Source organism: Petaurus breviceps, unplaced genomic scaffold (assembly GCF_028583685.1).
Source record: "Petaurus breviceps papuanus isolate PSGF00001 unplaced genomic scaffold, PetGlider_PUasm1.0 490, whole genome shotgun sequence".
Classification (NCBI taxonomy): domain Eukaryota; kingdom Metazoa; phylum Chordata; class Mammalia; order Diprotodontia; family Petauridae; genus Petaurus; species Petaurus breviceps.
In genome coordinates this window covers 25159863-25170651 of record NW_027186352.1, presented here as the reverse complement: position 1 = coordinate 25170651, position 10789 = coordinate 25159863, and the positions used below count along the sequence as shown (strand labels likewise).

General features: G+C 46.6%; 1 protein-coding gene across 2 annotated transcripts in view; it reads right to left on the bottom strand.

Annotated features, from left to right (window-relative positions):
• Positions 1–10749, bottom strand: part of ZNF365 (zinc finger protein 365) — a 30404-nt gene extending 19655 nt beyond the window's left edge. For both annotated transcript variants that reach the window (XM_069101854.1, XM_069101855.1), the window contains exons 1-2: positions 10576–10749; positions 5048–5782 (exon numbers count right to left, since the gene is read on the bottom strand). In XM_069101854.1, coding sequence (XP_068957955.1) covers positions 5048–5769 — 722 coding nt within the window. In that variant the 5' untranslated portion in view covers positions 5770–5782; positions 10576–10749. The remainder of the gene's footprint in view (positions 1–5047; positions 5783–10575) is intronic.
• Positions 10750–10789: the final 40 nt, after the last annotated feature.

The following is a 10789-nucleotide window of genomic DNA, read 5'->3' as shown; positions in this document are numbered from 1 at the left end:
CATCCATCCATCCATCCATCCATCCATCCATCCATCCATCCATCCATCCATCCATTCATTATCTGAGCTGTGCCAGGCACCGTACTACACAAGGAGAATACAAAGACAAAAAATGGAAGTCTCCCCCCTCGAGGAGATTAGATTCGTGTCTCATTCTCCACCCTAAACACTGTCAGTTCCTCTCATTGCTATTCATCTGGCTTGAACTCAAAGTCCTTCAATACCCTGTTTCTCCTCCTCTGGACAGTTTTGATTTTACAAGGTCCTTTCTCAAAGGGGGTGCCCAGGGAAGCACCAGGTTTTTAAAGTATGCCACAAGGCAGGAATCACTAAAATGCTTTGGTACAGGGGGGAAGAAATAGAAAGGTTGATCAACGGAACAGATTAGGTACACAACATTCAGAAGCAAAGCTAAAAGCCTGGTGTGTGAAACTCAAAAGATGGCACCTACTGAAGCAATGACTTGTTATTTAAGAAAAATGGCCAGGAAAACAAGAAAACAGTATGGTAGAAATCAGGTTTAGACCAGCACTTCATACAATGTACTAGGATTGGGTCCAAAAGGATATATGACTTTGATACCAAGGGTGATATCACAAATAAATTACAGGAGCAAGGAAGAAAATTACTTTCATATTTATGAATAGGCACAGAGTTTGTGACCAAGCATGGCATCACAGAAGACTGAAGGATTTTGATTACAAAAAACTGAATTTTTTTTCACAAACAAAAATGACAAAGTTAAAATTAGAGGGGAAAGTCACATTGTGAGAAAAAAAAAACTGTGCAGCAAGTTTGGTTGGTAAAGATGTCATTTCCAAAATACTACTAATTAGAGAAATGCAAGTTGAAGCAATTCTGAGGTTCCACTTTACACTCCTTTGATTGGCAAAGCTGACCAAAAAAATGAAAATTGCAAATGTTGAGGGGGCTGTGGGAAAATAGTCACACTAGCATGCTGCTGAGGGCACCTAGGTGGTGCAATGGGTAGAGCCCTGGGACTGGAATGAGAAAGACCTGGGTTCAAATCAGACCTCAGATACTTACTAGTTGTATGACACCTTGGGCAAGTCACTTCACCCTGTATGACTCAGTTTCCTCATCTGTAAAATAAACTGGAAAAGGAAATGGCAAACTGCTCCGGGATCTCTGCTAAGAAAACCCCAAAAGGGGTCACAAAGAGTCTTTGTGGAAAAACTACGGAATAACAACAAAATTGAATTGAGTTGAATTTAGATGTCAGATTTTTAGAGAAGAAAAATATGAAAGTGACAAACTGGCAGAAAAGAAATAGAATTAATTTTCAGATTTGTTCTACTCTCCCTTAGTTCAGCAGTGAAAGCTAATATCTCAAGTTATTCAATTAGTAAACTTATTATTTGAAAACTCGGTTCTTGAAGACGTGTTCTTAGTTCAAACCCAACCTTTTCCAGGAGACATTTCTCCAAACCCCTCCTCCCACTGCTCTGGGTAATTTCCTGAAGAGTTTAACTTCAGTCTCCCAGAATATAGCCCGCACATACCTACTTGTTTATATGTCATCTCCTCCATTCACACGGAAGCTCCTTGAGGGCTTTCTTTTCATCTGCAGTGTTTGGCACAGTACCTGTCACATATTAATTTAAGTGCCTACCGGTTTGACCTGACTTATTTGTGCCTAACCGGAGTATTAGCTATGAATTTGTAATTAAATTTGAAATTCTTTATTGCACAAATACACGACAACAAATTCTGTGCCTTTCACGGAGCTATAACTGAAGTGGCGCAGTCAGGGCTTTGTCACAGGGTGACGCAGTTTCAAGGGTGATGTCAGCATCAGCAGCAACCACAAAAAATTCTGCTTCTTTCAATTAAAATACCTACCACTCATCCTCTGAAGCTGTCTCATGGTATCCTGAGACCTCTTTCCCACACCAACTTCAAAGAGAATTTGCTTTTCAACAGTTCATTTGGGAGAAATTTTGCACTCCTTGACCCAATCTGCACTAGTTATAGCTCTGACCTTTCAAGTTTGAGTTGAATCTGTCCTGAAGGATGTTTCCTTTTCAGGAAACAATTAAAAAAAAAAAAACCTATCCACAAAGTGCATTCCTTTGCTATTGCACTTTATAGAAGACAATGCTTTCAGTCATCCTTCTATTACAAAACCGGACGAAACTATTCCCATAGAAAGTATTTGCAGCCCTCCCCAATCTGACTCCAGCCTTCCTTTCCAGGAGTATCTCACATTATTCTCCTTCATTCACCCTGTCTTCTAGACAAATTGACCTCCCTCTGATTCTCCAAACCTGCTGCTTCATCTCCAGTTAGCCCCCCATCCCTGGAACACACTCCTTGAGCTCTCAATACTATGATTCTACCAGGCCATGATCCTCACCTCTACCTCTTACAATCCCTAAATTCATTCAAGGCTCAGCTTACGTGCCCCCTATAGGTGGCTTTTTCTGATATGCCCCCCATTATGTTAGTACTCTCTCCCTCTTCCCAAATTATCGTATATATTTTGAGGCATCTAGGAATAGAGCATTGGCCTTGGAGGCAGAAGACCTGAATTTGAATCCTGCCTCAAATACTACTCTCTGGGCCATGGGGCAAGTCACTTCACCTGTAAAGTGGGGCTGATAATAGCACCTGCCTCAGAGTTGTTGTAGAGAGAAAATGAGATAGTGGATGTGTAAAGGAACATTGTAAACCTAGCGTTCTATAATGCCAGCTACTAGCTCTTCTGGGTTGACAGCTGCAGCCCTCCCCTGACAGCAGGGGCTTTTTTTTTTTAATTTTATGTTTTCATTCCTAGAGTCTAGCACATTGCCTTCCATATTCAGAAAACAGGTATTAAGTGTTTAGGGACCTGGGGTATTCAGGAAGGACTGGCGCTCCTGGTGCGAGGACTTACCAAGCCCTTTTCAGGGCTGCTCGCCCACCTTTGGCATCTACCTTTTGCCCAACTCTCACTCCACGATGCTGTAGCATGGCAGATGCCACACCCCCGTTAACCATGTTGGCAGGCAGGCTAAACCAGGTTGAGGGTAACAGATACACCTCAAACCCACTGATAAGTTAGGGGGTGTCTACCCCCAGCCTGTGAAGACTTTCTCCAGTGGAATGGGCAATTTATTCCAACAGCCATGAAGGCGGCTGAAGCAGGCTCTGTGGAGGGCCTAATGTTTGGTCAGGCATCAAAGATGCCAAGGTCATCCCCTGCATCCGGTGCCATCAGTGGTTGTCTTGACTTTTGCCTTGCCACTGGACTTTGATGACTCAGGAAGAGAGAGTGAGACTGACAGCTTGTGCAAGTCAGCCTCACTGAAATCTAATTCACAAAAGAGCCAAGGCATAACCCCAGGATGTCATGGGTCCTCTTTGAAAATGAAGAGTAAAGAAACAAATTAAATTCCTAATAAGGGTCAAGCACCGTGCGGGCACAAGGAGCACATACACAAAAATAAGGCAGCCCTTATCCTCAAGAAATTTACTTATTACTAGAGAAATACTCTTCACGCAGGGGTGGGTGACCTGTGGCCTTCTTAATCCTTAAGTATGGCCTTTGGACTGAATCCAAATTTTACAGTACAAACCCGGACTTCGCCCATCACCCACTTTCCAGAGAAACCTAATTAACCTAAAGGTCAATCTCATCAATTTAAAAGGCTGTACTTCCATGCCTTCAGACTGATTCCATCACCTACAGACTAATATCATTGTCTGATGACCATTCCCATCACCTGAGGACTGATCTCATCTCCCAGTGATGTAATAGGGAAGAACTCAAAGGACACTTATCCCACCTCCTCACCAAACCATCCAGCCAATCAGAAGATTGACCTAGGTTGCTTGAGATTTGCTTTGTTATCTTGTCAGTCACTACAAAGAGAGCCTATCATCCTTTACTTGGGTGTCTTTGGTCACTGAGAGACCACTGATGCCGTTTATCGACATTTGCTAGCTTTACTAATAAATAGATCAGGCTGGGCACTTTGTCTCTTAGAAGTTCCCTCTCTACAACCAGTCAGAGCTGGGCCAATGAAACAGCCATTGTGTCACCTCTATCCCCAAAATGAAAAGGGGGGAGGATCTCTCAAAAACTACCCAGGGAGTCACAGCGAAGTTACAGGATCACAGATTAAGAGCTGAGGCCCCTTACTGGTCCAATCCACTCGCTGTGTGGATGGGGCACAGAGGTCCCCACACACAGGAAGTAGCAGAAACAGAATTTTAATCCAAGGCCCCTGACTCCAAATCCAACATTCTTTCCTTTGGACCAAACTGGTTATGATTTATGTCAGTAGTAAGAGGACCCCAAAAGACAAAATCATAGGTCCTGGAAGTATTCATTAATCCTACTAAAAGAGAGAATAGGAACCTCGATCTAGTCCAGTCCTCTCATTTTAAAGATGAGGAAAATGATCGATGGGAATAGAAAAGCAAATGGAGAACAGAACAATAACTAGAGCAGGGCAAGCAGAGCTGTGCCCAAGGCCCTCAGTAGTACTCCCTCCTCCCTTGCCCATCTTCCTACTTGAAGCAGCAGTAAAGTTGGCCTCATTTCCTCTAGAAAATTCACGATGACTTACAGGTGTATTTGTTCCAGCTGTGTCCATGGCAAAGCTACTGAAAGGGTTCTTCAGCTCATTTTGTAGATGAGGACACTGAAGCAAATGGGGTTATGTGACTTACCCAGGGTCACACAGTAAGTATCCAAGGCTGGATTTAAACTCACGTCTTCTCTGACTCCAGGCCCAGCATTCTATCGAGCATGCCACCTAGCAGCCAACCTATGAGTACAGGGCACTTATTCCTGCCCACCCCCACCCCTGCCACACACACACCTCCAACACTCTGGGTGAATTTACCCATTCCAACCCACTGGCCAGATTTAGAAACTGCTAGACTGAGTAGTCAAAGGCCTCATCCCTAGATCTCTCATTAAGTCAACAAGGACTTAAAAATAGCGTTTGCTGTCCACACAGCCACGGGTCATTGAGAATGAAAACTGGCCCCTGAATTCTCCAAGCCCGGCCCCTCCACCTGCTGCCCTGTCACTCACTCTTCTTTGCGCAGAAGCTCCTCTTCGGACTCGGTCAGCCGCTGCCTCAGCACAGCGATCATCTCCACTGCCACGTCCACCTGCCGGTTCAAGGCCCTCTCTCGCCTCTGAACTTCCTGCTTTTTCTGGGTCAGCTGCACAAAAGCGGCCCGGACTTCCAAGAGTTCCGCGGTCTTTTGTGCAAGCTCTTTGGTCAGCTTGTCGATTCTCTTTTCGATGGTCTTGTCCACGGCCTCGACCATCCGATTGAACTTTTCCCTCACGTGGGCCTCAAAGGAAGCTTTGGCATCCGTGGTGGGCAGCCCAGGGCTGGACCTAGGGCCACCCAAGGAGTCTATGGAAGTGTAGATGGGCAGGAAAGACACGGGTCTCTCCGCCACCACCTGGAGGGATTTCCTGTCCTTCAGGTTTTCCCGGGACAGGTTACACAAGTTCACATAGCTCGATTTCTGCTTGACTGCTCGCCCACCACTCCCCAATTTCAGGGGCTCTGATGACGTGATCAGGTCTGGGTCTTTGAGGGGAGAAAAAAGGCTGCATTTTGTCATGAGGCTCCTCTCTTCATAACTGTGGTTGAACTCCAGATGGGCCCTCAAGGAAGACAGGCTTCTAAAGCGGGTATGGTCTCCACACCGTGGGCAGCGGAATGGTAGGCACACAGCAACATTTTCAAATGACTCTTGCCAGGGGTATCTATTTTCCTCAAAAGCCTTCTGTTGCATTACTCTAAAAATCCTGGAAGAGGGGTGGGGAGAAAGACCAATGAGTTTTATGTATATTCGAATGCCACAGATATGCAGGATGTCAGAGCTAAAATGGAGCTTAGGGATTATAGAGGCCAGGGGCTTTTAATTAGTACTAGATTTAATATATATATATATTTGATAGCAATACTTCAATAGAATTGGTTTCCTTTGAAATCCTACTTATTGAATGAATTTTAAAGAATTCTGAGAAGGGGCCCCCAGGTGTCACTAGATTACCAAAGGCATCCATGATACAAGAACCTTGATTGGGTCATAGATCAGAGATCTCAGGTTGGAAGGGACCTCAGAGGACACCTAGTGCAGCCACCTCTGCTTGACAAATAAAGAAGAGAACTAAAGGGGGCAATTGCAGCTAGTTGGAGGCACAGTTGGGGGTTCAGGAGGCTTTGACTTCAGCAGCTGCATAGAATGAATGAATGTCAGTCATTGGAGCCCAGCTTCAGAAACATCTCTCTCCAAACTGATTCCTGATCATGTCTATACGGTCCATCCTCTCTTCAGTTATTCGAATACTAACACTATAGCTCAGTCAGACAATTCCCTCAGTGGAGCAGGGAGGACTTTACAGTTCTGGAAAGCGGAAATCCCCCAAGACAAAGTAGCAAACTATGCTGGGATTATAATACTACTGCCCAAAATGCCCCTGTGTGTGGGAGACGTCTGGGGGCATAGGGGAACAAGTATGAGACAAGAGTCAGCGCTCAAGATCAAATCCTGATCTTACTTCTTACTGACTGTATTGAGTCCATTTACTAGCCAGTCAGACTATAAACACTTATTAAGCACCTGCTGTGTACCAATGGGGACACAAAGAGGAAAAAAGACAGTACCTGCTCTCAGGGGACTCATAACCTAATAGGAGGCACAACATACAAACAAAGCAAAATGGAAATAATCACTAGAGCGAAGGCGCTAGAATGAAGGATTGAGAAAGGCTTCCTGGAGGAGGTGGGATTTGCATCTGGCATTTGGAGGGTGCCAGGGAAGTCAGGATGGGGCGATGAGGGCAGAGACCTCTGTGAGTATCTATTTTGTCTGTATAAAATGTAGATTAAATAAATGCTTTGAGAGGCAATATGAGATCATGAATAGAGGGCAGGCCTTGGAGTCCCACAGGCCGGGTCCAAGTCCTGAATCTGATACATCCTGGCTCTAACCTCTATGTGTCCCCAGGCAACTATCTAAGACAAGAAGTTGTGGGTCAGATGGCAAGATCTTACACTCAGGGAATTCCCCACATGGATGAAGTCACAGGTGTAGACTTTTCAAAACTTACAAGCAACACCTATATCACAGGGTTATTTTGAGCAGGGACATGGACAGGGACTGGATTGTGATTTCATTGGTATAAATAGGGAACTCCCAGGGAAGGAAAGTCCCTGTCCCAAAGTAGGTCAGAACCTCTTAGTTCTTAGAGTGTTACCCAGAGGACAGAGAAGTGATCGCATGGGCCCAGGGTAAGAGAACCAGCATGTATCCGAGGTAGCACCTGAACCTAGGTCTTCTTGGCTTTGAGGCTGGTCTCTATCCACTGCTTCCCATACCCTGATATTCTGAGTGTCAAATGAAATGAGATACATGAAGTAAAAATATACATGTTGACCCTTATTATTGTACCATGAGGTTTTGTTAGTTTTCAAAACCCAACTGTTTCCATTATCTCATTTTCAAGATAAAGGGGATGCCATCCATCTACCTTAGAGATGTGACCTTGGAGGCGCTGACCAATAGAAATGACTGCTCACATTTCTATGGCACGTCCAAGTCCACAAAGTTCTTTACTGATTAAATTTATGAAAGGAGGCGTCTGCTTAGGGCACACATTTTGTTCAATTCGGCAAATGTCAATTCCATATCAATGAATTATTGCATCTAAAGGCAGCCTGCCCAGGATCCCTGCAGGAAAATGAATGCAAAAAGGAGGCCTTTTAGTTGGGGCACATCCTCCATTCAGTTCAGGGCTGGGAGCCGCAGGCTGCTGCCTTCCAGGCCCAGGCATCTTCTAAGACACCCCCTTGGCAGGGCTGGGATCAGAATCCTAAGTCTCTCACTTTCCAGTAGACAGAAGGTCCCAGCTCACTTTGCTGATCCAGACTGATAGTCATGCATACAAAGCAAGGAAATATTGGAGTAATGAAGCAGACAAAGTGGGGACAGTTGTCTACTGAAAACACATTTGTTTTCAAAATAGGTCTTGAGAAAAGCAAGCTCAGCTGTCTTTTCCCAACTGTAAGCAGTGTCTTAAATAATAATAATGAGTAATAAGCCAACTGACCAATGGTAATTCCAGTACCTTCTTTCCAGCCTCAGGCAGAGTCCTGCTTAGGACAATATGAAGAAAGGCCTTTGCACCTTGAACTCTAAAAGGGTATCCAACGTGTGTAAACAGTCCTGAAAGTCTGAAGTCCTCTAAAGATGAAAGCTCTTTGCTTGGGGCATGTACTTTGTTCAATTCAACAAATGTCAACTTAATATCGCTGAATTATGGCACCCAAATGCAGCCTTATCTGGAGTCAGGAAGACCCAAGTTCAAATGTGACCCTCAGATACTAGCTGTGTGACCCTGGGCAAGTCATTTAACACTGTTTGCCTCAGTTTCCTCAACTGTCAAAGGAGCTGAAGAAGAAAATGGCAAACCCTCTAGTTTCTTTGCCAAGAAAACCTCAAATAGGGGCATAGTCAGTATAACTAAATAACAACAACAAAAAAAAACCACCATCTGCCCAGGATCCAGACAGGAGAACGAGGGCAGGGACTCTAGTCTTTGTATCCCTGGTCCTTAACTCAGTTCTGCACCATGGAACAGGCTGAACAAATACTCATTGAATGCTGTGGGAGTATTTTGGGGTAGGAGTGCAGTATTTGGAAAGAGGGGAATCTGGGTTCAAACCTTGGCTTGGCCCATGTGACCACAGACAAGTCACGGAATCTTCAGTGTCTCAGTTCCCTCATTCATAAAATAGGAACCACAAATGTGCTGACCCTCAGGCACTATAGGAGAGATCCTAAAATTCTTTTTGCTACTCACCACTTTGGCATTTAGGTGAGCCCCTTCTCCCAGTAAATGTGCATTGGTGGCTGTCAAATGCTAATGCCTTCACCTGGCTGATGACCTCCAAGGTATCCAGCAGGTCTCTCCTTAAGACATAGTTATTTGCATTTGTATCTCCCTCTACACAGTGACCAGCTTGAGGGCAGGGACTGTCTTTTGACTTTTTTTTTTTTGTATCCCCAGTACTTGGCAGAGTGACTAGCATATAGTCACTTAATAAATGCTAGTTGACTGATTGACAAAGGAAACCAAAAGTTAGCAAAAATAATTAATAATAATAATAAAGATGTCTTTTTTTTTAACCATCTAGTTTTGGGGAGCTCCCTGAAAGCTGTCAGCTGACCCTCAGCTTAGGAACCCAGGCTCTATAGAAATGGGAACTACTATTATAAATGAGACAGTTGAATCAGATGACCTCTGGGATCCTTTCCAGCTTTAAATATAGACTCCTAATATGACTCTTCCCAGGTGTACAGTTTGTTAAAGGCAGTTCTCCAACATTACTCTTAGTAACTAGCAACTCATGTTTTCTTATAGGAATTAATGCCCTTCACCTTGGCAGCATATGACTGACAGCAACCCCCAACTGTGCCCAGACCCCACCCCGCAGGTAAATGATTTCTATCCCCAATTTAACATGCATGAGGAGTCTTGGCTAGGGGTTATCATGTTAGAAAAGCATTGATGTTGGGAAGCACAGCCTCAGCAAGAGTTCCAGAACCTCTCAGGGCTGCAAGGGGGCCTCAAACAGCTGGCATGTCACATTCTCCAGGCCAACTGACGTCTGCGCATCCAGAGGGAAAGCCCCTAACAAACTCAGTTATTGGCTAGTTTTGCTGTGAGAAGATGCAAAGGCTCACCGGGACTGGAAGAGGGGAAGATGGGGGTGGGGGGTGATAAGGAGAGCGCATTCGGGTTGAGGAGTACTCAGGAAGGAGGGACGTGATGGGGCTTGGGGGTTGGTGGATGGAGAAGTAGGATTTTAGGAGCAGATGAGTAGGGAGAGTACCAGGCTTCTGCCCGGCCAGCTCTGGGGGCGATGGGGGAATGGATGAAGGTTGCTGGTGGAGAAGATAACCAGGCTTAAAGAGATGTGCTAAAGGAAAAGCAATCGCTGGAAAAAGAAAAAAAAAAAAAAGCAGAGGACGTCACATGTTCTGATCCATGCAGGAGTGCAGACAGGGATCCAGGGGCAGGAGGCAACATCAGTCCAGTGGTTTTATGGCGATTTCCCCCCTGGATTGCTAGAGAAGGGGGAGGAAGAGGGAATGGTGCTGCTGGGAAGGACGGGTGATGGATGAGAAGGCAGCTGTCTCGGGTGCTGGCCGCCCAATCCCCACCTCCTTCCCCCGTGCTGCTGAGTGTGGGCTCAGGTTCTTGGGGGCTGGGCGCCCAGGGGACCCGAATAGCCTAATAGCTCGTAGCCAACGCTCTGCGGCTACTGGCGCACCCTGCCCCCAGTTCTGTCACTCCCTTACCGTGGCCCCTGGGGCCCCCAGCTATCCAGCCCAGCCCTGCCCACCCCCTCGGAAAGGGCCGGTCCAGGCCACGCAGGGTGGGCAGTGCAGAGCGGGCTGTGCGGGGCCAGCCGGGAGAAGCCAGTGGGCACAGGGTGGGCCGTGCGGGGCTGCCCGGCTTGGCCACCCCCGCAGGACGCGCAGCTGCTGCAGCCTCTGCAGCCTCTGCAGCCTCTGCAGCCGCGGACTTACCAGACTTGTTGCTGCGGCGGCGGCCGGGGCTGAGGCTGCGGCTCGGAGGAAGCGGTTTTCAGCAGAGCCGTAAATCAGGCAGAGCCCGGTACCCCGCTGCACTGACGCCCTCCCTCCCCGCACCCCCCCGCGGCGGGGCCCGAGCGGCGCCCAGGGCGGAGCGTGCGGCGGCGGCTACGGCGGCGGCAGGGGCTGGCAGGCGGGGATGGAGGCG